Below are 25,803 nucleotides of genomic sequence, written 5' to 3'. Positions count from 1 at the left end.
GACATACCGTCTAGCATGCGCCTCCATCCGACCTTTTACGTCGGACGGCTGAAGCTGTACCTGCAGCACGAGCCATCTAGCTCGGCTGACCCGAAGCCTCGGCAGGAGCCGAGGCAGAAGCGGAGGACTTGGTCTCGGCGACGAGCAGCCTCTCCTCCAGCGCGTTCGCGCGCTGGAGCAACCCCTTCATCCGGGTCCCCAACTCGACCTGAATATTCGAGGCGGTCTGCGAGACCGCCGCGACCTGAGCCTTCTGGTTCGCCAGCTCCTGTTTCAGGGCGGCGAACTCTGCGCCCTGCAGACGCTCCACGGCGGTGGAGAGGCGCGAACCGATCAGCTCGGGGCTGATCATACCCGGGCGTGTTCCCACCCCCGCCACCGCCGATCCGTGACGCCCGCGGCTCAACCCGCTGGATTGTTGAGCGGATTGTTGACCATAGTATCCCGAAAACGAACCCTCAAGGGGCTCGTTTTCGTATTCGTTGGAGAGGATTTCCTCCCCATCAAGATACATGGGAGCCGCGGAACGTCTTGCTGGAGGACGTTCCGGAAATGGTGAGGGCGTACGAGGAGCAGTACGCGCTGGTGCAGCGGAAGTAGTACGAGCGCTGCGGTCATCGCTAGCGCCCGAACCCTCACGTGCTAAGAACTTAGCACGGAGCTCTTTGAGACTCTCGGGCACACGGAATGACGTGTACCTGTTCAGGTCGCGGTCGCTCAAGCGGACCGCGCCTGGGAAACACTTCGTGCACTGAAAGCCCTCGGGCACAGCGCACGGCACGTTAGCCTCCTCCGCAGCAACGTGGAGTTGCTCCAACTTTCCACGCTTCGAGTACGTCTCGAAGTGATCACGCGCTTCCTTAATTCGATCACGGTAAGCATTCGGCTGCTTGATGAAATTGTCAACAAAGGCGTTCCAACTCTGACAAAGTGCCTGCCATTCGGGCACTTTGCTGCGAGAAGATGTCTTCTTGCTTTGAAACCATCGGAGCTCATGGAAGAGTCCGATGTAATAATCGCGCCTTTGATGCGTCTCCGCATCAAAGTGCAGCTCGGGGGCCACGGCATCATCTTTGATGGCGCTGCATACGTATAATGGCACCTCATTCGGAGGTACCGAGTTCCCATATCGGTCCGAGATCTCGGACGTGGACGGCATCCACGGATCGCGCGCTGCACGCGCAGCGCGCGGAGAGCCTTGAGCTTTGGAATCACGCGCTGAAGTTGCAGCGCGCGGAGAACTGAGAGCCCCAGCGGAAGCGAGTGGGGTATACTCTCAGTTCGCGAACGCTTCGAACTCGAAGCGTCCGATTCGTCCCCTTCACGCGGGCGAATGTTCTTAGCATGAGGGTCGAGCGATTCGCTCGACACTGAGTCTTTGCGCTTAGAGGGCGAGTCCTCCTCGTCCTCCATGTCTTCATCGTTGTCGTCGTCGAAGTCGACGACGTCGCCATACTTCGCCTTCTGGGGCTCGAAGTAGTCGTCGATGGAGAGATGACTCCCCATCGACTTTGCGGACTTCTTCTGAGGCGCGCTCATCGTTGAACGAGCGCGGATTTCTTCTCCAAACGCGGAGAATTGACGAATGATCAATTCCGAAGATTGACGTGCGGAGACCCCGCGCGTCTAACCTTAAGGGGGGGATGGTGTAACGGGGTTACACGTACAAGTGGCTGCAAGCCACTTGTGAATTTTACAGATAGGTTATATGTTAAAAGTTTTAGATACTTCCTCACCTTGGTGTAAGACACACCGATGGATACATTGAAGTGGGCCACCACAATGAGTGGTCCACACATACCCAAAGATCCTATTGGTAGAAAGCAGCATCTTTCTACCAATCAGAGACATGCATATTAGCGGGGCTCTGACAGCCAGCCGCTGCCAACCCCTTTTCATAGATGATAAACAGTTTTAACAGTTTTAGAAGGAAGATCAATTTACAAACAAATACAGTTCTCATTTTATCTAATCTTAGTCACTTGGAGTCTTATCTGATTTAAATTATATTTGTGTATTCAAATATAATTAACCGTAGTAATTACTAAGTACTTACGCTTCCTCATACACGAAGCGCAACGTGTAAGCAAAAGTAGTGAGTCAAGTTAGATCCACTACAGATATTGTTGCCCGAAGGCTTATCTTGTCTTCTCTTAAGTTTCCTATCGATCAATACAAATATCAAGTATAAACGCGTCCGGTTTGGACCGCCAATTGTAACCTACGACTCTTCGACCCTTTCTCTGCGACGTGACGGTGTTACCGACGACTCAAACGGCCGCTGAAACGCCACCGACGACTGGGGACAGGCGCCAATGACTCATAAGTTCGGATCTTGCCAGTAGGTTCGCACCGCACTCAGCGGGCTGCAACCGCCCACGCTTGACTTGGGACCGTCGACGAGTCATCGTCACCGACCAACTTAAGCCAATCAGCAACCGGGGCGTTTGGCCCAATGACTGGCGATGGGTTGTGACTTGCCAGTTGGCGCCGGCGCCTCGAGTCTTCTTCGCCCCTTGTCTCGGCTTTGGGTTTTGACTTCGGCTTCATTTCCCGATACCACAACTGCCCCCACCGCGACTCGAGCCGCGTGCTGGTGAGCGTCGGGGTGATCCTGCGCCATGGTCGGTTCTTCGCGCGCTGCCCAATCCGCCGTGCGCTCAGGGCTCTCGGTGTGTCTCAGTCTTCGCTCCAGGTAAGCCGTCTTCTCTTGTTCGCTCGCCGTCTTCACTGCTAACCAGGATCTTGGTATCTTGGTCAGTCTTCGCCTAGTCGAGGAAGCGCGCTTGGTGCTGGCAGTCCGCCTGCTGCTCCTGCTGCCTGACAGTTGGTGGTGTCCGAGGATGAGAGCGTTGCTGAGTCGACGGCCAGTTCGGCCACGGTGCGTTTCCTGCCGTCTTCTCGCCTTCTGTCAGCTTTACGCGAGGCGCTGATGCTTGGTGACTTTGTGCGTCTGCTTCTCAGGTTGTCCTGTCATCTCCGGGGTTGAGTTCACTCGCTGGCGGCGGTACGCCGAGCCAAGCTTTGCTGGAAGCTTCCGCTGAGTCGTCCGCGTCACTGGCCACCTCTCCTGCTGCTCCTTCGGTACCTCTCGTTGACTTGCACCTTGATCTTGAGCTGCTCTCGATTACCTTCGAGGTTATTCTCTTCGTCTCTTGTCTTGCAGGACACTTCTCTGGTTGTGTGCCCGTTGGTAATGCTGCCGGCGACTCGGTTGCGATCCAGTCATCGCAGCTAGTTGCTCGGCGTTTTACTTCGAGTGCTGAAACTGGCTGTTCCACCACCGACGACTCGCTGATCGCGGTGTCGCGTGAGGCTCTTGAGCAAATCGTCATGGAAGCCAGTGCTGAGGCGTCGGAGCGCGTGATCGCGGTGTTGGGTCCTCGGCTGGATCTCATCGGCCGTCTCAATGTCTCCCTGCACCAGGGTCCCAACATTCGTGGGGACCGCCACGTGGGCTCTCGCTTGGCCGCTGCTCGCTCGCTGGAAGACGTGGTGGCGGCGGCTCAGCCCAACATGGGGTCCACGATGCCGTCAGCCTGGACTTGGCCGTGATGCGAGGCCAGTTGCACTCCGCTGAAGCTGCGCGTGCTGCCGCCGAAAACTCGGCGATGAAGGAGTCGTTCAAGTACGAGAACACCATGGTATTCCTCAAGCAAGCGCGCGCGGAACTCGAGCACTCCAAGAAAGAGGTCAAGCGTCTGCGGGTCCTGGAGGCTCACTACCTCCAGGAGATGGAGGGTCTTCGTCGTGGAGCCGTGGATGCGCGCACCGAGACGGCCGCCCGCTTGGAGAACCGCGTTAGAGTTGCTGACGACGAGTGCAAGCGTCTGGCTCTCCAGCTCACTCGCGAGCAGACGGTGTTCAAGGCTGCCGTGGCGTCGTCGACTGCACAGAGCAAGCGTCTTCACGATCTTCTGGTTCGCTTGGATGCCGGCGATGACTCGTCGTCGACTCGCCTCCAGCGCCGAAATGAAGACCTTCAAGAGCAGGTGAAGCGGCTAACGCGCCGCAACCGGACTGTTCGGGCGCACGTCAAGTTTGAAGACATGGACCCAGACGTCCTTGTGCTAATCTCCGAAGGTTCGTACCGGTTGTTGAGTTGCTGCATGTGCTGGCTTGTGTTCTGACTCTGGGCGATGACTCATGTCTTATAGGTTTGTCAACTGGCGAGTTGAACTGGGACCTGCTGGACATTAGCCACGAGACTCGGCGAGTCCTCAAGGACATGCTGGCTAATGCCGATCCGTCTCGCACCGAGGATGCCATTGCCGTTGACTTGGCCCTCGCTGCCTTCCTGGAATCGGATTCTCATGTTGAGTTGTCGTCGGAGGAGCGGTCGGCTGAGGCGAACAAGACAACGCCGGGGACTCGTGCTGCCGACGTCGAAGCAGACCGGGCTTCACGCGCCGCGCAGGTTGATTGCTCACGCAAGCGCTCCTCGCAAGAGGAGGCCGGTTCCCGTCATCTGCGCGGTCGGTCAAGCTCCGTTTCCCGTTCGGTGTCGCAAAAGCGTGTTCGATCTTCGTCACTCCGTCGCAGTCCTTCCGCCAGTCGTCCGGGCAAGAAACCTCGCCGCCCCGCCGAAGACTCAGCTTCTGCTACTCGTGGATCCCGTTCATCTTCTTCTCATCGAGATGGTAGCTGTGAGTCTTCGGTGGTAGCTACTGGTGATGTCCGGAATTCTGCTCAATATGGCGAGCACTTGGAAGCGGAGGTGGATGTTGTCGAGGCTTCCGGAAGTGCTCCTGCGGCTGCAGGATCCCCGTCCAAGTCGACGGTGCTGGCTTCAAGTGCTTCCGGAGCTTTATCGTCTAAGGGCAAGTCGAAGCGAAACCCAAGGGGCGATGGGCCCGTTCTCAGCCTTCTTCCGGTCCGCCCGCTCGCGCCGTTTTCTCCGGAAGCGCTGCCAAGTCTTCGTCGGACAGCTCGCCTGTTATTTCTTCGAGCAAGTCTTCTCGTGTGGTGGAGTCGTCGGATGAAAATGTCGTCTCGTCAAGCACTCTTTCTCCTCCTTCCGAGCAAGTTCACGTCGACTCTAGCGCTTCTCTCGAGTGGTTTCCAGACACTGGTTCGGAGGCAGAGAACTTGGTTGTTGGATCAGTGATTGAGTTGCCGGAGGTCGTTCCCGAATCCTCTTCTCTCTTGGAGCTTCCAGGTTCCGAGTCGTCGGGAGCTGTCCAGGGTGTTGGTGTAGAGCCTAAGAAGGCGCCTCCTGCTCCACCGAAGACTCAAACGAGTCACCGTCGACAACGCCGTCGTCCTTCCGTTCCACGCCAGCCTGCGTCTTCCAGAAGCAGTCGAGTCGTCGCCACTTTGTCGTCCACCCCTGGGGCGGATACGAGCTCCCAGTGTGCTCTTGCGGTGCCGTCGCCGATGCGGAGTCAGCAGCCTCTCGTCCGATTTTCCAAGCAAGTGGCCAAGTGGGCTGTGCCTTACATCGAGTCGCCTTTTACGCGTCCTGGGGCTCTCAAGTGCTGGACCCAGATGCTGAATGCTCGGTTGTCTGCACCGGTGCCTCGGGATCTCCGAATTTTTTCTAGTCCTGAAGGCATCGCGGCATTCGCGGATTACAAGAACCCCGATCATCCGTGGCAGAAGCTTCGCCGGCGATTCCCGTCTCAAGCGTGTCTTTTTGACACTTCAGAGTTTGATCCCGACTCCAAGGTGTCCCAGCGGGCTTCGCCGATGACTCGGGTGATGGGATATTGGAGTAATTCCCGTGGGAGTGGCGACTCGGACAACGCCGACCTTGGTTTCTCGCTTTGGGAGCGCGATCACTGGATCCTTCCGAAGGCCGTGGAGACTACGTTCTCCGCAGTTGCTGCTGACTTGGATATGATGGACTGGACTGCCGTGCGGAAGCCTCGGACGAGGAAGGACTTGGATGCTTTGAAGGCTGCCTGGTCGAGGTACGTGGTCGAGCGCAATAAACGCAGCGACCGTCTCCGCGCCAAGGTGGTCCCGTACATCTGGAAGTGGGGCAGCAGCCAGGATCCGGGTTTCTCGGAGGTGAAACCCGAGTTCATGCTCGAGCCGACCATGCCCGGGTATTCTCTGGAGTACTTGCCTTGGGAGCCCAAGACTGTCGACTGGTTGAGCGAGGTCGCGGCCCTGGATGCTGCGGAGCCTTGGCGGAACGGCTGGATCGATGCGCCGGAGCAGCACCCCTACAACACCACATTCGTCCCGTGCAACCCGTCGGCTCCGCTCTTTGTCCCGGCTGGTTCTTCGCGCGCCGATGTTGGTCGTCGAGTTGTTCCAAGTTCGTCGCTGCAGCCGGGTGAATTGAGCTCAGAATGGGTGGCCGAGTTTGGTGATGCTCGTGTTTCTGCTGCGTCTGAGTCTTCGCCGAATATTGCGTCTGTTCCGGGAGGGCAAGCTCCGGATGCTGCTGGTGGCTCCGACGACTCGAGTCTGCTTGGTGTCTTGGCTCGGGCAGCTGTTGCCTCCGATCCTGAGTGAGTTGAAGTCGAGTTCAAGCGAGTCGTCGGCAGCGTCTTCTATCCATTTGGCTTTCATTTCCAGTCTGAGTTGTCGTTGATTTAGCTGTCCGTCTTGGTAGCGTTTTTATTTTTTAATGCAAAAGATAATGCCGCAGTAGCTGTTTTCGTCTGTGGTCTTGGGCTGCGTTGCCCCAAGTACAGGTCATAATGGCGGTGACTCATAGCCGCCTAGTCTTCGTCAGCGACTTGAACCATCTGCAGGCGCTGTTCACTTCTTTTTCGCCGCAGGTAATCGTAGAGGAGCCCGCCGCAAGAACGGTTAGCGGCTGGCTCCCACGTTGGTTCATCGTAGCCGACCCATTTGACTCTAAACTCGCGCACCGCACTCTCAGTTCCCGTGGACAACGGCACACGGTCGTCGGGGATGGCTTCAACTTCATATTCTCCTGCCACGTGATCCGGCTCCCAGCTGTGAGAGCAGCTCTTCATCAAAGTCTAGCCGAGTGTCGTCGACAACTCCGGGCGCGAGACGAGTCTTCGGTCGATCTCCAAACTCATCAGCCAGCTTCAGTCGGGAGATGTGAACGACTGGATAAAATCGGTATCCACTGCGGTTCGGTAACTCGAGTTCGAAGGCGTAGTCTTCGACCCTCATTTTGATCCGGAAGGGTTCGTGCCACCGGTGTGCCAGTTTCTTGGTGAGGCCGGGCTTGGCTCTCTCCATGTACAACCAGACCCTGCTGCCGACATCAAACGGGACCGGCAGCATTGATTTCCGACCTGCAATCGGCTCAATTCCGTCAGTCTTCGGTGGATCCACCCTGTCCCGAGAGACATGTGCCCCCTGTCCCGCAAACGGTTGGTTTGGGGCACTCGCCGACGACTCGTGAGTCGTCGGTGGCTTATGCGTACTCGGTTTGAGCGACAGGTCACTTGGGACGGGGGGGGTCTTGTCCCGTAGACGGTTGGTCTTGTACTGCCGCCGCCGACTCGGGATCCCGAGTCTTCGCCAGTATCGTCTGCGCTTTCATGCTTAGTTTGGCGTTGTGTCCCCGTGCCCTGCGAGTCTTCTCGTTGGCTTGGTATTCCCTGACCATCTCCGTAGCAATCTGCTGTTGTCTGTTGACCTCGCGGCGCCACACCAGTGCATCTGACTGCTTCGGCGTGCCGTGTCGGAGCGAGGATGACATGGCTTTCAGCGTTGACTGGGCATCCCACCCGTGCACCAAGTAGAATGGTGTTTCCTTCCGAGTCGTGTCTTGTGAGTTGTTGATGGCGAAAACTAAGCGCTCCACGATCTCGTCCCAGTCTTGTTGGAGCAGGTCTTCAGCGTATACCTTGACGGATTGCATTACAGTTTTGACTGACCGTTCTTGCTGTCCGTTGGCTTGCGGCCGGTAACTCAGCGTTGCTCGGGACCTTGACTGCATTATTTCTGCAAACGCTTGGAACACTTCGCTCATGAACCGTGCGTCGCGGTCATGGCGGATGAGTGATGGCGCGCCGAATCGTCGGTATATGCGTTCCTCGACTGCTTGTGCCGCCTTGAGTGCGCCCGTATCCGCCATGGTTTTCGCAATGATAAAACCCGTAAAAGAACATTGGAAGAGCAGCAGGGCTGTGTTGCCCCTCCGAGGCTTCGGCAGTGGTATCACGAAGTCCATAGACACTATCTGGAACGGCCGTTCCGCCAGCACGTTGCCAGGAGAGTATCCTTTCAGTTGGGGGCGGCTTTTTCTGGTGCTGCAGTCGGGGCACGACTTCACGTGCTTCTCCACGTCGGTGTAGAGTCCCGACTAGTAGTAATCTCGCTTGACTCGCTGGTAGGTTCTCACCACACCCTGATGGCCACCTTCCAGCGAGTCATGACAGTTCTGGAGTACTTCTTGAATCACCGTGGTACACGCAGCGAGATCTCCTCTTGCGACTCAGCGTCGCGCCGACGACTCGTTCCCATGTAGTGTAGCTAATTGTTCTCCGACAACACGAACTTATTTGCGATTTTCCATGCATCTCTGGCGGCTCGGTATCCAAGTTTCTCGACATCTCCACGTAACAAGGTCTTCAGGTTAGTCCATCGTAACTCTTCGTCTTGTGCAGCAGCTATGCGCCGTCGTCTCTCTTCTTGGACTTCCACAGGATCAATGTCTTGTGCGTTAGGAGCTGCTGGTGGAGCTTGGGTCGTTTCTGGGGTTGAATCTCAGGAGGTTTCCGGTTAGGGCGAGTCTTCGGCGGTAGCTTCGGCTTGTCGTGTGTGAATCGGACATGTTTTTACTTGCTCTTGGTCTGCGCCCGAGTCATCGCCAGTAGCATTCCAGGTTCTGGACGTACGAAATCAGCAAATGTCTTGCATTTCACGGTTGAGACCCGCTCAGAGTTTGAATAGAGCCTCCTGGAACGAGGTTTTGTGCTTCTGATCCTTGCGGCGGTGACTCGTAGATCACTTCTTGTATCCGATTGAGTCCGGCCAACTCTGCTTTCCGGGTTTCACTCAGAATGACCTTGGAAACCATTGACTCCAAGGCTTCAGTTGTCAACGAGTCCGCGGCAGCATTGCATTCGCGTACCACGTGCAGGTATTTGACTGACCGCAACCATGCCGTGATCTCCTTGTGATGATTCAGCTGTGCCATCAGTGATTCCTTCCGGCAAGCTATCACCCCTAGGGATTGCTGGTTCGCGAGTCTCGAGTCTCCCACGACCACTAAATCTTCGGCACCGTGTTCGATCGTGGCGAGAACACCGTTGTTCATGCCGGTGTACTCGGCGATGTTGACCGTGGTCTTCTCGAGGTAAGCGTTCGCCGTAATCACTATTTTCCACTCCGGAAGTCTCCATACGATCAAAGAACAGCTGCCGTAACCACCGTACTTCTCAGTCTTCTCTGACCCGTCGAAAGAGACCACGAAGCATGTGTGAGTCGTCGGTAGGCGTGCATAAAGCAGGTTCGGGTCCATGCGAGTCGTCGGTGAGCCTTTAGTCATCGGTGAGCCTTTAGTCGTCGGGGCAACCAGTTCCAGTGAGTCATCGAGGTCCACAAAGTTGATCACCGTCGACTGGAGCAACTGGGTGAAGGCACAGTTCTTCTCCTTAACCCATTGGATGATCACGTGCCACGGGGAGAGCAATACCGCGAATTGTACAGCTCTCCCAAAGAGTGACTTCGACTTGGTAATCCACTCCAATGTGGAGAAGCGAGTGTAGACTCGTATTGTCCGTCCCGCCAACTGGGTGTAGCAAGTCTTCAGTAGTAGCAACAGCGCTAGCACCTCTTTCTCCGCCGCATGATAGTTCATTTCGGCATCCTTCAATACGCGTCCGCAGAAGCGAACAGGGTGCAACTCGTCATCATGCAGCTGTAGCAGCGTGGAGCTCAATGCCCACTCATTTGCGAACAGCATGACGTGCACTTCCTTGGCGCGGTCGAAGTGGCGGAGTATCGGCGCTGCCGCAACCTTGTCTTGGAGAGCTTGGGAACTCCGGTGGGCATCTGTGAGGTCACCCCCCGGTTGCGAAATCGTCTTCTTTCAGCTGGTACAGCGCCGCACCGTAGACAGCGAAGTCTTGGATGAAGCGGCTGTAATAATTCAGCGCACCTAGGAAAGACTGCATTCCCTTCTTCGTTCGTGGGAAAGACAGCTTGGTGATCGCGTCCAGCTTCTTCGGGTCGGGCCGAATGCCGTCTTTTGACACTTCATGGGACAGAAAGTCGACGCGTCCTAGCACGAAAATACTCTTGGTAAAGCTGACGCTGATCCGGCACTCTTCAAAACGACTGAGGAGTCGATCCAGCGTCGCCAAACAACTGTCGAAGTCGTCACCACCGAAACAGATATCGTCCACGAAGGATCGCCGGTCGAACACAGGCACCAGCGAGGACTCGTCGGCTTCGTTGGTCGTAAACATATCGCCCTCTGGGCTGTTAATGAGCCAGGTAATGGGCTCAGTCGTCTCCGAGTCATCGCGGGCGGCTGCAAACTTGGTTGGAGTCGTCACTGTAGTGCCTGGTAGGCGAGGTGATGACTCGAATCGTTGGCAGTGCTCTGCCGAGTCTTCGGCGGCCTTCATCTTTGCTGCAAAGGCGTTCCAGCCGCCCTTCGGTTGTACAAATCCCCATAGCACGTTGTCTATCATCCGTTGGTAGATCATCGGCGCATTCTTGAGGCCGAAAGGCATTCGTAGCCACTCGAAGTGCCCCAGAGGACACACAATGCTGAAATCTTGCGCGCACGTAGAGTCATCAGGACGGCTCAGAATCCACTGGCCGCGTCGAGTGAGCAGAACCAAAGGTAAGTCTTCAGGTCCGTGAGCAAGTCGTCGACGAGCGGCATGGCGTACTCCAGGATTGCCGTTACCGCGTTGACCATCTTGTAGTCGATGCAGAGGCGGATGTCTTGGCCATTCTTCTTGAAGACAATGACGATTGGCGAGGCCCACGGGCTGTCCGAGAACGCGATGAGCCCCGCCTTAAGCAGTCCCTTGAGTAGTTCGTACAATTTCTTGAGATGCTTGAATGGGATTCGTCGGGCCCGTTGTTTGATCGGCGCGTGCCCCTGCACATCTATGTCGCAGACAACGCCATATGCTGGTGGCGGGAGTGCATTCCCGCTTGCAGTCATGATACTTTCATGGCGTCGGAGTACCTCAATTAGACTCTCTTGCTGGTCTGCCGACAACTCGGGATTCTTGACGTTTACCGCTGAGTAGTCGAGCGTTGTCGGTGCTGTTTCCGATAAATCGGGGAGGAATGCTAATTCATGCGCGTAGTCCTCCAGTCCGATGTCCGCTGCCGGGTGTTCAGTCGTCTCGTCGTTTCTGTCGTTGGTACCTTCCGTGGCCAGTACGCGCATTACCGCTATGAGCGTCTGGTCGAGGGTCGTTGAAATGTCTCCGGCTTCTCGGCTGGATGCAGCCTGAGTCATCGGTGGATGCCCCTGCGGATTGTACTCCAGTCCTTGGTCTTCGTCGCGGCGTACCGTCGACTCGGCGGTCTCCAGTCCTGGTCCAACTGCCTCTGGAGTCATGGCTTCATCGTCAGTCGTCGTCACCCCCGTCGAGTCGCTGGCAGTAGCGTCGAGTCGTCGGTGATGTTCCTCCGTTATCCATTCTGAGTCATCCGTCATCGACGAGTCGTCGGCACTGTCACGTTCACTGTTGACGGGTGGTTTCTCGGCCGAGTCTTCGTCAGGTCGCTGCATGATACCTTTAGGCGTCGGGAAACTCGGTCGTTCCACCGCTGGGGGCTGCTTGGCCAACCATTGTTGGTAGAGATCAGCCTCCCACTTAAGTAGTGTCTTGTCCCGTGCGGCACCGTATGCGAGCACCTGCCACTCCTTGTACTTTGCGGAATCTAGCCGCACGTAGCTTTCAGACTTCGGTAGCGACCCAATCGGAACCCAGACTATCACCGGGAAGTGCACCGGACAACTCGCCAGCCTATCCATGGCGTTGGTTAGTCGAATCCTGACCGGACGTCCCTTGTAGAACCTGGTGACAGTCGGGATGAACGTCTCAGTTCGGCGAATCCACGGCACGTGAGTCGTCGGCTCGGGTTGTCGCCGCTGTAGCTTGAACTCGTCCCATTCGTGGCCCAGTATTTGCATTGGTTCCGTCGGACCGTACGCGACGTGGCTTCCTTCGGCCTCGTCCATCATGTTTTGAGTCTTGATCAGCGGGATCATTACCTCGTCGGGAAGCTTGGCCGTTGCGTTTAGGAGGTCCAGTCGGATACCGACCGGGATCATAAAATCGGTGCCAAGCACCACTTCTACCCCGGCGCAGTGATCCATTATCCAGACTTCAAAAACATAAACGCGCTCCCATCCGAGGGTGACTTTCACCTTCGCTCGGCGAGTCGTCATCATCTTGCCCTTGGTGATCCCTTGGACATCCGTGCAACGTCCATGCCCCACTACTTCGCGGAGTCTCAGCCGCCTGGCAAGTTTCTCAGAGATGACACTGACGTTTGCCCCAGTGTCCAGCAATATCCTCGTGCGCGAGTCGTCCACGGCTCCGTTCACCAGTGTCCGCATCCTTACGCGCTTGTCAAATTTCTGCGCCGACCACCATCCCATCCGTTCTCCGGCTAAGAGTCGTACTTCCGGAGCGAGTCGTCGGCGTGAGTGTTCCTGCACTGCACTTGTCAGCCAGTCTTCGGCAGTATCTCCAATCTCTTCCTTAGCGTCTTCTTCACACCATACACCTCCACCGAGGCAATCGCCTCTCTCCTTTTCCAATTCCGTCGTTTTCATGTCGTTGTCTTGCTCAGTCTTCGTCCATTCGCACTCGCCCACGAATGCAAAGATGCACTCTGTTTCAATTGCGGGCTCGGCTAACTGTGGCAGCCCGATTGGGACCAACCCAGTCGTAGTTGGCGGGCTGCCTAGTTTAATCGGTCCGAAAACAGTAGTTCTTGGAGATCGGGTGTGAGGTCTTTCTTGTCCACCTTGGACTTGACGATCTTAGTGATTTTTTGGAATACTTCACATTTTCCGGCGTCGTGCACTTGTTTGCACAGCTTGCACCGGCGTCGGCAGTAGTGCGCCGAGTGATAGAGGCCCCCGCAGGCTGCGCACGACCCATACTGGCGAGGTTTCTCGTCGCGGTAGCCGCGGTTCTGGAACCGATTGTCCCGGCCTTGGCTGCGGCCCGCTGGGTCACCCCTAGGTTGTCGGTTGTCAGACCGGGCGTACGTGCCTTCAGCGGCGACTCGGCGTTCGTTGTCGTTTGCTGCTGCAAGGTAGTGGTCGCTTCCATCTGACGAATAACTATCACCCCAGTCTTCGCCGCAACGCTGTGAGTCGTCGCTGTCGTGTTCACTTCCATCTTCGATGTTGCGTCGTCATTATGTCTGTGGCGTTGTTGCTGCAGCCCGCTCCGAGTGTCTCGCGTGTCCCCTCCATGAAGTTCGGCCACGATATCAGCAACAGATGCTTCGGCTAGGGTCACGCGAGGCATGTTGCGTAAGTCTTCGCGACGACGCTCATAATCTCGTTCGCTTCGGTCGCAGTGGTTGTAGGCATCTCGCGAGTCGTCGCGGCGGCGGTCATCACGTCGGCGAGTGTCTTCCGAGCGCTCGTGGCGGCGCAAGTTGTCGCGACGCCTGTCATCACGTCGTCGGGAGGCATACCGAGTTCGAGAGTGAGGTAGCGACGACTCGCGGGACGAATTGTGCTCGTCAATCTTCAATATCTCTTGGATCATTTCCTCCAACTCATGGATATCCGAGATACGGAGATGGCACAAACGCCGTTCGAATCCCCGGTCGCCACAGGTCTCGAGGAACCGCTTGACGTGGTCGCGTGCTTTGCGGCCGTTGCTCTCAAACCGGATTCCGGCGTTCCTGGCATAGCCATTGATCCGGTTTAGGTAGTCGCAAACATGTTCCCTGTCTTCGCGCTTGGCTGGGTAGTAGCGAGTCTCCGCTGACTGGCTGAACTGGGAGCAATAGTATTTGATGAAGGCTTCGCTTAGGAGGCTCCACGTTCGCTTGGTCTTCTTGGGCAGTTGTCGGTGCCAATGCAGAGCGCCGTCCCGAAGACTCAGCTCGAAAGGCATGCACCATTCATTGGGCGATACTCGCGTCCCTTTCATCGCGTAGACAAAGGCACGAAGCCATTGCATCGAGTTCTCGCCCTTGTTCCTGGTGCCCGAGAACGCCTTGATCTGCCCCAGTGGGCGATGAGTTGCCACCTCGATCCTCGGAGCCGCGTTAAGCAGCTCGGATCCGGTCACTTCACGGATTTGGCGCAGGTATTCGCCCATCTGTGCCCCTCCATCACCGGTAAAGTCTGCTTCTTCGTCCGGCGAGTAGTCGGTGGGCTGGTAGCGGCGGCTCTTGCTCCGTCCTGAACTGCTTTTCGTGCTCCTGGCCGATTTTGAGCCATCAGTGGTGCGTCCAACGCGGTCTGAGTTGCCCGTGGGTGGTAGAGTCACCATGTGGGAGTCTTGAAAGTACGGGGATCGCTCCCCTAACGCGCTAAACACCCCTCCGGTGGGTTTCCGGCTGGGATTTTCGCGGATTGCCCTCTTCAGAGTCGTCGGCAGCGGTACGCTAGCCGGATCGACCACTTCGCGAGTCGCACGAGTCTTCCGCGAGTCGTCCAGAGTGAACGAGTTCACGCCAAATGCTGTGTGGCGTCGCTTCTTCCATTTCCAGAGCTCCGCGCGCTTCGGCCGGCACCCAGCACTCCAGAGTCGACGGCGAAGGGTGCTCCAGAGGCCGAAGCCCCAATTCTTTCAGAAATCGTTCGGTTTCCTTCACCACTTGTTCGATTGTTACGGAACTCACTGGGCGAGCCAACTCGTGACACAAATCGGCCCAAACCGCTTGGCGAGTCATCGTTGGCTCGAATAGCTCACCCCAGTCGCTCTTCTTCATCTCTTCGTAAAGTCGACCGAGAACTTTGTTGGCTGGTGGCGTGTCACCGTTGAGTGGTGGCCGGTTGCCGGAGGTTTGCTCGGTCACTTGAGTCGTCAGGACCGGTGACCTTGAGTCGTCGGCAGCGTCCTCAAAGGCTTCCAAGTCGTCATACGCTGGCCCTGGGCCATCCACATCATCCAGTTCGTCCGCGAGGTTGCGCGTCACGGAGCGCGGGTCATCGTCAAGCTCAACCGCGAGGTTTCGCGACAACGAACGCGTGCCCGCACTGCGTCCCGCAGACAGCATCTTCCGGAGTCTCGGGTGTCACCACCGCTGGCGCAGGCGCCTTCTCCTCCAGGTAATCGTCGTAGTCTTCATCCATTTCTTCGTCCTTGGCGTCGGATCCAGTCATCGAGTCGTCGAAGCTGACGGTCCACTCAGCAATCGGGTCGAGGTGAGGCGTGATCAGGGCCGCGGTCGAGTCGTCGCCACGCGGTCCGCCAGTCTTCATCGGAGTTGCTGGTACCGCTGAACGTGATCCTTTCGCCATTTTCTTCTTTCTTCGTCTGTTTTTCTTATTTTTCTTGTTCTTGTTCTTCTTCTTCTTGGTTGTTGCTCGTAAAGTCGATCGACCTGCAGTAGCACAAAACACAGAAAGTCACACCAATCCCGGGTCGCAGCACCAGTTGTCGTGTAGGAACACGCGCTAATTTATATACGGCACACTTTCCCCACCAGCAACACCCACCAAGTCACCGAAGACTCAATGGGCTTGTTAGGGTTAGAACCGGAAGGCCCAGGAACTTTCCCTAGCACCGGGTTGAAGTTTCCCCTGTGTACCGAGCTTCCGCTAGTCGACCGACGGAAGACTCAGCGTCACCAGTCACGAGCAAAGGCTAGCACGCTCTCGCACACAAAATATACCTCGCAGGCCCTCAGAAGGAAGGGTCCCGGCCTTTTACGGCGTGATACGAGGGTGCCGGAGCTATACTCCGGCGGGAAGAAATAAATGGAGTGCGCTCTCGCTCCTCCAGTTCCTGGCGACGACTCGTCGCTACCAATACACCGGCCACTAACTCTTGGCCCTGCCAGGGATGAACACACGCTACACTAGTAGATGTGCCCACCGACAGTCATAATCCTACCTACCAGGTTTACCTTGAGCTGCAGGTCGTTCACTGCAGGCACCGGTGTTGCCGTTGCGTGGTTGGGAGAAAAAGCTGTTCTGTTATTGTTGCCCGAAGGCTTATCTTGTCTTCTCTTACGTTTCCTATCGATCAATACAAATATCGAGTATAAACGCGTCCGTTTTTGGACCGCCAGTTGTAACTCACGACTCGTCGGCGCTTTCTCTGCGACGTGGCGGCGTTACCGACGACTCAAACGGCCGCTGAAACGCCACCGACGACTGGGGACAGGCGCCGACGACTCATAAGTTCGGATCTTGCCAGTAGGTTCGCACCGTACTTAGCGAGCTGCAAACCGTCGACGCGTCATCGTCACTGGCCTATTTAGGCCAATCAGCGATCGGGGAGTTTGGTCCAATGACTGGCGACGGGTTGTGAGTTGCCAGTTGGCGCCGGCGCCTCGAGTCTTCTTCGCCCCTTGTCTCGCCTTTGGGTTTTGGCTTCGGCTTCATTTCCCGATACCACAAACGACGCAGCTGCGCGCGCTTTAGAAGCGGTACATTCACATGCCCCAAGACCTGGGTGATATACACGACGAACTCAATAAAACCTTGGTCTTCAATAATAATGAGAGGACGAAAACTCCCTGCAACCCATTGAGCATGCAATTTGTTCACGTGCGCCTTCTCCTCGCTAGTAATTCCACGCAACTCGTTTGCGGCATCCTCAAATGCTCCATCCAGACTGCGGCCTCGCGTTGAGCTTGGGCGAATTTTGCCATAAAGCTCTTTTTCGTGAAACTTTTCCATGTGGGGCAAGACTTGATGATTTGAGGTCTTAAAAGGAATCGACACGCTGCAGCGAGCGCAATACGCGAACGCAGCGTGTTCATTCTTAAAACGTTTCAGCAGCGAGCCTAATAACCTGCCAAAGTTCAGGGCAATGCTGGCGTCGCGTGACGAAGAGATGGGGTGGAGGGGCCTCCAAATAGTTTGCTGGTCGTGTTGAAGTCCTCAACGCTCGGACACGAGGAGCTGGGGCCGATGCCGGGGGTTGACGACTACCAGTTGGGCGACGGCACACGCTGCGCCGACAAGAAGGCGGAAACTTTTGCTTTCGCTTAGCGCTGGGGAAGCTTATCCGGTGCTGCCTGCGTTGACTTGACGGGGAATCATGAGGGGAAGGACTGTAAGGTCTCCGCTGCTTTCGCTGGCGTGCAGAATTCGCTCGGCTACTTGGAGATACTGGAGTGTGGCGATGCGGGCTCCAAAATCAGGGAATAGCCTCGCGGCTAGACCTCGATCTCAGACCACTCAACTCAGAATCTGAGATTAGATCTCAGATCCCAAGCTGGGTGAGGCGTGTGTTCCTCACTCTTGCAATCCCTTGACTTGGTTCTTCCTAAGGCTACGCTGTGGGCCCAGACTTGCGTCGGCCACACCAGCTGCCTCCGAACTCGACAGTTCCCAGATGCCCCCAGACGAAGCTTGCTCCTTGCTTGGAAGGCCCTTGTACGCACGTGCTGAGTCCGCTGTGCCCCGTTTTCTTGAATATAAACACGTTCACTCCACACAATCTTAGTCTACTTCTCTTCTCAGGCCCTTGGACTCTGGGCCTTAACAGCCTCCTCCTTGCTCAGCGACTCCGGCTTCGAGTCGCTTCCAGTCACGACACTTCCTCCGGCGGCTCAGACTGAGAGCCGCACAACGGTCTTCACTCGCCCCTCAGACCAGAGTGGCCCCGAGAGTTGGCTCGGTCTGAGCCTGCCTTGATCCAGGGTTCTCGCTCTGCACCCCGGGACTTCCGCGCACCACGCCTTGATGTAGGCGACACAGCGAAGCTGGGAACCACTATCCCAGACTATTCGCGCCACACGGATACCACCAGCAACCCCAGAAACCACTATCCCAGGTGTTGCTCTGCTGAAACCTCAGAGCGGAGCACCTTCCGCCCGAAAGTATGAAGCACCGCCAGGAAACCAGTCAACCAGCACGAAAAACCAGCAAAACCAATGTCCCGCGTGTGGAAATACAACAACGAAGGCAAACCGGGCCGAAACACGAAAAGGCTTGGTTGTTGAACTTGAATTTATTTGGAGTTAGCTGAGCTTGACCGTAGAACACTCGTAGCGACTCCACTTGACCTTGCGCGCGCCGCCGGGGCAGGGACTTGGTCCCTGTGAAGCAACACGCCCGTCGGCGCAAGACGAACTCCGCAGCTTGCGGTCTTCGGGGCAAAAAAACTCTGGTTATTATCGTGCACATGCCCATACAAAGGGCCTATCAAGTAAGGGTGCAAACATCTCCTGGGTACACCTTGAACAAGGGTGAGACACCCACTAAACTACTGGCTTGGCTGCGCCCGTGAATGCGTGTCGCTGCCTTGGCGTCCTTCCGCTGGCCTGTCTGGGTCAGTCATCATGATTACACTGATTACACCTGGGTGCAAATCAGTGATATCCTGATACGCCAGGATCTTGTGGCTGGGATTGGGCGGACTTGGTCTGTCATCACCTGATTACACTGATTACTCTGGGTACAAATCAGTGTGTAATCAGGATGACGCCAAGATTCTGCGGCTCCCGTTGGCCCAAATCCATAGGCGACTGGTCAGGCCGAATCTTGTGTGCCCGACACCAGGGGCCGAAAAGCCACAACGGGGCGACCCTTCAGAGTGACCCTCCAAACGGCAACCGCCAACTTCAAAAAGCAACTACCGCAGCTCCCAGACCGCCAATGCAGCCATTGCTTGTGTACCCACTTCATATGCGAGACCACGAAGTCGCACTTCAGGCCCTGCAGGCACGCCGTAGGCTTTTAGTCACGTCCTAGGCTCGGAGCGTCAGCTGTCTTTCACCAGTATCCACTTATCCTCACGAACATCGTGCATCCAGACACCAACTTGCGCCCACAATCACCGTGTCTCAGTTTTGGCACAAGTTGAGGAACTGCCGGGCTGAAAACCTGAGCTGGGGCAAAATACGATGTTGATTCCATACCCCGGCTGTCCAACCGATTTGACATGTCTCAATTCTGGCTCGAATTCTGGGACTCTGAGGCCGGGAATCTGAGCTGGGGCAAAATTACGATGTTGATTCCATATCCCGGCTGTCCAACCAATTTGACGAGTCTCAGTTTTGGTTCAACTTCTGGGACTCTGAGTCTGGGAATCTGAGCTGGGGCAAAATTACGATGTTGACTCCATATCTCAGTTGTGGCACCCCAAAGCCGAGATGAAATCAGACGCCGCACGCCACGCCCTCTTCCCAGACCCCAAACTGCACATCTCAGGGTCTGGTCCACAGGCAAACCTCAGACCGAACTCCAAATCACCAAGTCTCAGATTTTGCCATCATTCTCAGGTCTCAGAACTCCGGGCATTCCAAACTGTGAGGTCACCAATCTGAGACCTGGGGTCTGAGACTTAAGCAACCATGGGACTTCAAATCACAAACCCAGAAGGCCAGGGCTCAGCTCTTCGCCCAGAGTCCGATTCAAGGCCTGGAACCTCAGATCTGTGGCCTCTAGAGCGATTCTCAGACCTCAGACTCCAGACCGAATTCAAATCTCAGACCTGGGGATTCTGGGGTCGCCGCAACTCGACGTTCGCAGAGCTCAGTTTCCAGATGTAGCCAGCACAACTTGAAGTATGTACAAAAACCAGACTTGGGTCAAGAAATATCCACATTTCAAGTGACATGTGGCCGGTACGTGGTAGGGTTTGGGCCTCTGACTGATGGGTCCTGGCCAAGAATTGGCTCGGACCTCGTCACAGGAGGCGCTCGTACTGCTGGTGATTGCGCCTGCGTTGATGGTGGCAAACTCTCGGGGCTGAGGGCAGATCTGGCTTGGATGATAGCTTCGTCATCACCGCAGTTTCTCAGCATCTCGTGCAGGGAGGTCGCACGGACTAGAGGGGTTGACGAATACGCGGTGCTGCATGAAGACCCCGCTGTCAGGTCCGCCTGGCGTAGCTCGTCCATCGTCTGCTTGGTGAACTCTTGGCAAATCTCGCAGCTCTGAAAGATTCAATAACATGAAATTTGTATGGTATACAATAACTTGGTCATGGATACCGTAGCAGTTTAGAGCAGTTTAGAGTTGTTTGTAAACTCACCTGAGTTTTAAGGTTGGCAAGTTTCCGAGGTTTAGATCCCTAAACGTTGATACCTCTATTTATCGGAAGTTTTAGAGAGACGCGGTCCCCCACCCCGTCACTCTGATATGTCGAGTGACGACTTCCGGATAACAGCACATATCCACGTACTCAAAAGAAAAACACATTTGCACAACACAATTATACAAAAGATATTTGACAGAACGCAGAGGCGTCAGCGGCACGCACGCAGACGACGACCGCGCCGGCGCTGGAAGAAGTGGCGACCTGAAGGGCGGAGCGGCGAAGAAGAGCAGCAGGGCCAGTCCGGCCACGACTAGCGCGCAGACGACGACCGTGTCGGTGTCGGATGGAGTAATGGCCTGAAGGACGCCGCGACGGAGCAGAGCAGCACTAAGAGGGGGTGGTGGCCTGAAACTGAGGCGAAGAAGAGCAGCAGGACCAGCTCGGCCACGACCAGCACGCAGACGACGTCCGCACCGGTGCCGGAGAGGGTAGAAGAGCAGCGTGGCCAGCGTGGCCATGACTAGCGCACAGATGACGACCACGTCGGCGCCGGAGTGGGTAATGGCTTGATGGGCGGAGCGGCGGTGAAAGCCAAATAGGCAGGTGATGGCCGCGGTAATGCCAGTGCTAAAGAGCGGCAGTCGAACCTGGTTGTAAGTGATACGTACGGCACGGGAGGGAGCTGATTGCATGGAGTGATGTACTAACTCGTTGTAAAATTTGCTTTAAATGTGAACTAGGAATTGCCTTTCAGACTACCGCTCAACGGATTGAGTGTAAGTATGTTATGTGGCTCTGTTGCTCCTACTAGTTCAGCCATTCGGGATCCAGATCATTGGACAGCGTGTGGCTTAGCTTTCGAGTACATACTAAGAGCAGAGAAAGCTTTTAATGTAGCGTCGTAATGTGCTCAGTATGTCATCGCTTTTTGTTGATTTTTCTTCCTGCCTTGAGGACTTAAAATTATACGACAGTGCAGGCTCTAGAAAATTAGGAACAGCTTCCTTAGGCGCGTATGCGCGGGTCATGTCGGCACGCCTTGCCACGCGACAGCGATCTAGCGTTGCGTTACCGTCCTCTTCGAGCTCAACTTGCAACCCTGGTGGCTCTATTGCGTCCGTCCAGCCCAATTCACGTTATGGACTATTTTTTGCTATCACCGAAGAGCTCTCTGCTGGGGGGGACGCCGTCCCCATTCTATAGTGCAATCAAGTACAGCGACACATAACCCTAGGGAGATAACCTCTCAATACTGGAGATCTCCAGTAGGGAAATGACGCGACCAGCCCCTAATGTAACGTTAAATGTACTGGCTTCTGAGTATGCAGGCTTGGAAGCGCGACTTCAAAAATGAAACCAACGCACATAGTGCATGTATGGCAGAAGCACCATCTGTGTGATTCTAGAGGACAACTTGGGCATCACTAGGTGGGGAGAGATACATGTGCAATCATGACAGGCGATAGTCTTTGGAGAGATAAAGGATGAACCACATCGTTCAAAGCCTCGGAGCGGCGTCGCATGCAGTTCTACAACAGCAATTCCTGGCTTGGACAGGTTCCTGACCTAGACGAGTGCGGACTCATAGGCCAAGACATCGCACATTAGCGTGTCTTGCTTCCAGGGTTACTGGTTCTTCTTCCACGCTTAGTTGAAGTATTTTGCGATGCTTTTGATTCAGTCATTGAAGCGGATATTTACCATCGTGTTCAAGTCAGCGCCTTCATTGTGGCGCTCCGGCGATCAAACTTCCAGGTCAAGTGCCGGCCTGCGGGTAATCGTGGATCCACTGCGGGCGAGTTAATTTCGGCAGAACGCGACCTGCAGCAGTATTGGACCTGGGGTTGCAATGATGCCATCCGATCTACTTCTCGCGAGACGACGAAGCCAATAGCTAGACAATGAACACGACTTTGTCGATACAGTGCCCCACACCTTGCTCCTTGACAACAGCCCAGTAAGTTCCGTTGTGCATCTCGAAGAGACGCTTAGCGCTATTCACTCACGGAATCTCTCCCAACGAAAGACAGAGTAACATGCCGTGAAGTGCGACTGTTCAGGATCGCGGATGCCGGGTGACAGCGAGAGCGATGTCTTCCCGGCGCTGTTTGGTGCCCTTCGCGACCGCCTTGCCGTCCGCGTGTCGACGCTAGACGGCGCCACGGATGTCGACCAGATGCCTCCGCCGTCCAGAGTGCTTACTGCCTCCTCCAGTCCGTCCGACGCGCTGCTGAAGTCGCTCTCAGCATCCGACTCAAGCGTCGGCAGCCGCGTTCTCCAGGAGATTCGAGCGGATGTCCGCGCCAACAAGTTGCAACTGCTGCGACGCAAGCGCCTGCGTCTGAGGAAGACGCGAGAGGCCAAGCAGAGGCAGAAGCAGCGGCTGGATGCAGTGGCGTCGGCGGAGTGCGATGCGGTGCTGCTGGACGCTACGACGCATGGCCAGAAATTCCAGCTCTTTCTGGCGGACACGCACGCCAAAGCGGTGGCGAGACTGCGGGTATGCTACTGCTGTTGCTCTAGCATTGATGTTTGTTGTTGTGACTAACCCGGTGACTTGATGCTAGACTCTGTTCTATGAGTGTGCAGCAGAGATGAAGAAGGCGCTGGTTCGCATGGAGAACGTCGCTGCAGACACCACGGAGGAGTCTGAAAGTATGGTAAATTGTCTAGCGGTGTATTTGCAGTCAGCCACTCACTCACGTGGCATCTTGCCGATGCCATTTTGGCAATAAGACTGACCTTCGCTTTCTTGTTGCGTTTAGGTCGAAGAGTTACTCCGGCGTTACGAGTGGGAGTTATTTCTCGCTCGACTGCGGCAGGATTGCGGTGGCGACATCGACGCGTCATTGCTGGTCCCATCGTCATCCTCGTTCGAGATCAGAAGTTGCAGTTTGCATTCGCTGGAACAGAGTGGCAGCGGTAAAGTGAAAGCGGCCCTGCAAAGGGTACTTCAGGAGCATGGTCCCGCATTGGAAAATGGAGACTCGCTGCTCGTGCGGTCCGTCATTTCACTGAAGAGAAGTGCACCAACCCGCCGCGCACCCGAGAAAAGCAGCAGATCTACACCCTCACTGCACTTTGGCGCGTCGGCAGCTGAAATGTGGACAGAAATGGTGGGGGCCCTGATGCGTCCGCCAAACGCTTCTAAACCTCGACGGACAATGTCTTCCTCCTCATCTACTCGCCGAATACGTCGACTACCACCATCGAAAGTTGGAGCGGGAGATCCTTCAATATCAAGCTTTTCAACTGGTGGTGGTATGTGCTCAGCATTTCGACAACTAGCGACTGGGCATACATCACAGTTTCCTGGGACTGCTTGTGATGTTCCGTTGAGTTCGGTACTTATCCGTTGGATGATTTCAGATTTCCATTCTAGCGATGATACAGACCGAATCGACTTGGGGCCCTACTACGAGCTTGCAGATTCCAACATTTATTTCGACATTGCTGAGTACGAGCAGAATTTTGCGGCAGTCATGCAAAATTACGCAACAAGCGCCACGATGGATGCCGCGTCAATGCCGTTTCCGGTCGATCATACAGCTCTGGCATCTGCTCGTCGGTCTTTACGAGAGATAAATACGATCTTGGCGCGGTCTCGTGCACAGTGCAAGGAAACTCAATCCGCAGATACGATATTTGCTCGGCAAATGCATAGCGAGGATAGTGATGCAGGTTCCAACCAACCAAAAGTTGCAAGTGGTGATCACAGTATTTTTGCTCGTGCTTCCGTACTCCAACTTGTGCAGACATGTTATTATTCTGAGAATTTCGTGAGTTTGCTGACGCCGGCGGATATCGACATCCTGAGAAAACTGTACGAAGTCTTCTTTGGGGTGATCTTGGCAACCTCTAATGTATTAACGTTTCTCATGTTCGTTAAAGCAGCTATCCGACGACTTTGTTCGGCGAGGGCTGCGTCTCAACACTTTACGTTCCGGTTGCCGGTGGTGAGAGAAAGCGCGAGGATCAGCAAGAAGAGCCTGAAGCGCAAGCTACTTTTCCAGAAGTTGCCATGCATCCATTGGACGATCACGCAATTCACGAGCTGCTTTTAATATATGTTGCTCGCGGAAAGTATGGGCTAACACCAGGCGAAAGCTCCAGTGTGGATTCCAATGAGCAGCTAACAAGCTTGGCATATTCAGATGCTGTCAACACATTGGTACCATATCGGCAAGAAGATTTTAATCCGCGGTCTCGCGTTCCGTTTTGCGTAATTAAAAATGCTAGGGGGCTATGCAATCAGAGCAAAGAATCAAGTGGCCCCGATAATTCTTTCATTTCCGAGGTGTTTCAACAATTTACAGACGCAGATGCTGTTTTTGTCGAGGTAAGTTTAACCCTTTAGAAGTTTTGGGTGCCAACCTGACTTCTCTTTCATTGTTGGCTGTCAAACAGTGTGTAGTTTGTTCAACTCCGTCCGGAGAGCAAGGATCTCCACGACAACCTCTTCCACTGACAAATGTCAAGACAAAAGCGATTGTGGATATGCTCGGCACATCTTGCATGTGGCGCTCTTGTATCACCTCCAGTGATTCACACAACCTTCAGATCAACTCAAACCTTTGCAAGTGGCACTCCTCTCTCCAGGTACGGATTTTCCAACGGAATGCAGGTTGTACCCTCTACTAATATGCATTAAAGCACTTCCTCGAGGCTGATGAATCGATGCAGTATATGCCGAGTGAAAGCCGTATGAGAGAAGCCTTCCTGGCAGCGGAAAGTGACTCGATGGCTGAAAAGACAAAATACGTAATTCAGACATCCAGCTCGCTTTTAGAGGTACTTCCGCCTGCTTGTTTGTGGTGCTGTGGTGGGTCTGCTAACAGTTGCTGTCATGTTCAAGGAGTTATCGTCGAGACACCTGCCGCAGTCAATCAAGGCATTCTTTGAGCACGTACTTAGTGCTGCATCCAACCACACGTTTCAGACAGAATACGTGGGGACAGTGGTGGAAGGGTTTGCCTCACTTAGTGACCTGGAGCAGACTTACCACGAGCTGCAACGTCAGGTTAATTTATCCGAAGATATCATAGGCACCGAGAACAGCGTAACCCGTGAGCTCCGACAACTTCACCAGCTGAGTATGCCTACGTTTTTCTGATTGTAATGAGTCAATGCGAGGCTCGCTAACTTTTTTTCCCATTTGAGCAGCGGTGTACCCCGGTGTCGAGGATTCGTTCATTCAGCGTGGATTTGTCGACATTGAAGAGGTTAGACCGCCATGCCTTACTTCGGAACCATCGCTTGTCGTGACAATCTAACATCCACGAATGACTGAAATCGTAGCTTCAGAGCGACATTCGCACGGGAGACCTGGGCCTGCTGCTGCGGTTGAGCCAGCAGAAGTTGCAGCTTCTGGAACGCCGGCGAAAAGAGGAAGAGAACCTTGTCGTGCAGAGACTTGCGCCGTCTACGTCGTTGCCCAGCATGAGCATTTCGGAGCAGCCAGGATTATCCTCCGTTTATGATGTCATACACGTTATGCGCAAGGGTCGGCAGTCGCTGTTGAGGCAGCAACGCCAAGATGCTCTGGATGGAGGACGAAATGGATATAAACGCAGCCACGGCATGGAGCGTTGCGCATCGGACTTGGTTTATCGCGTTAGCCCGTACGAGGCGAAGGCAGTACCAACCGCCAAGTATCGGGCGGGCGGAGGAGGCAGCAACGGCAAAAAGGTCACCCGAAAGCACTCAGACAGATGAGTGCACGTTAAATGAAAGGTGAATAGAGTGG

General features: G+C 55.2%; 1 protein-coding gene across 3 annotated transcripts; it reads left to right on the top strand.

The window, feature by feature from the left end:
- Positions 1 to 22,125: 22,125 nt before the first annotated feature.
- Positions 22,126 to 25,772, top strand: IUM83_04107 (uncharacterized protein; the record flags this gene model as incomplete). Of its 3 annotated transcripts, XM_067928155.1 has the most annotated exons (12): positions 22,126 to 22,557; positions 22,625 to 22,717; positions 22,823 to 23,318; positions 23,427 to 23,593; positions 23,813 to 23,880; positions 23,952 to 24,013; positions 24,374 to 24,396; positions 24,465 to 24,656; positions 24,711 to 24,848; positions 24,913 to 25,150; positions 25,221 to 25,279; positions 25,356 to 25,772. In XM_067928155.1, 12 exons carry the CDS (start codon positions 22,126 to 22,128, stop codon positions 25,770 to 25,772), a joined length of 2,385 nt encoding a protein of 794 aa, XP_067794012.1. The 3 variants fall into 3 exon arrangements, with proteins under 3 accessions (XP_067794012.1, XP_067794013.1, XP_067794011.1); XM_067928154.1 differs by lacking the exons at positions 22,126 to 22,557; positions 22,625 to 22,717 and having other exon boundaries at positions 23,222 to 23,318; XM_067928156.1 differs by lacking the exons at positions 23,427 to 23,593; positions 23,813 to 23,880; positions 23,952 to 24,013; ... (4 more) ...; positions 25,221 to 25,279; positions 25,356 to 25,772 and having other exon boundaries at positions 22,625 to 22,712; positions 22,823 to 22,983.
- Between the last annotated feature and the right edge of the window lie 31 nt (positions 25,773 to 25,803).

The sequence above is a fragment of the Phytophthora cinnamomi genome (assembly GCF_018691715.1).
Source record: "Phytophthora cinnamomi strain GKB4 chromosome Unknown Contig27, whole genome shotgun sequence".
In the NCBI taxonomy this organism is placed as follows: domain Eukaryota; phylum Oomycota; class Peronosporomycetes; order Peronosporales; family Peronosporaceae; genus Phytophthora; species Phytophthora cinnamomi.
Note: the sequence above shows the minus strand (reverse complement) of the source record. Positions and strands in the feature narration are given on the sequence as shown.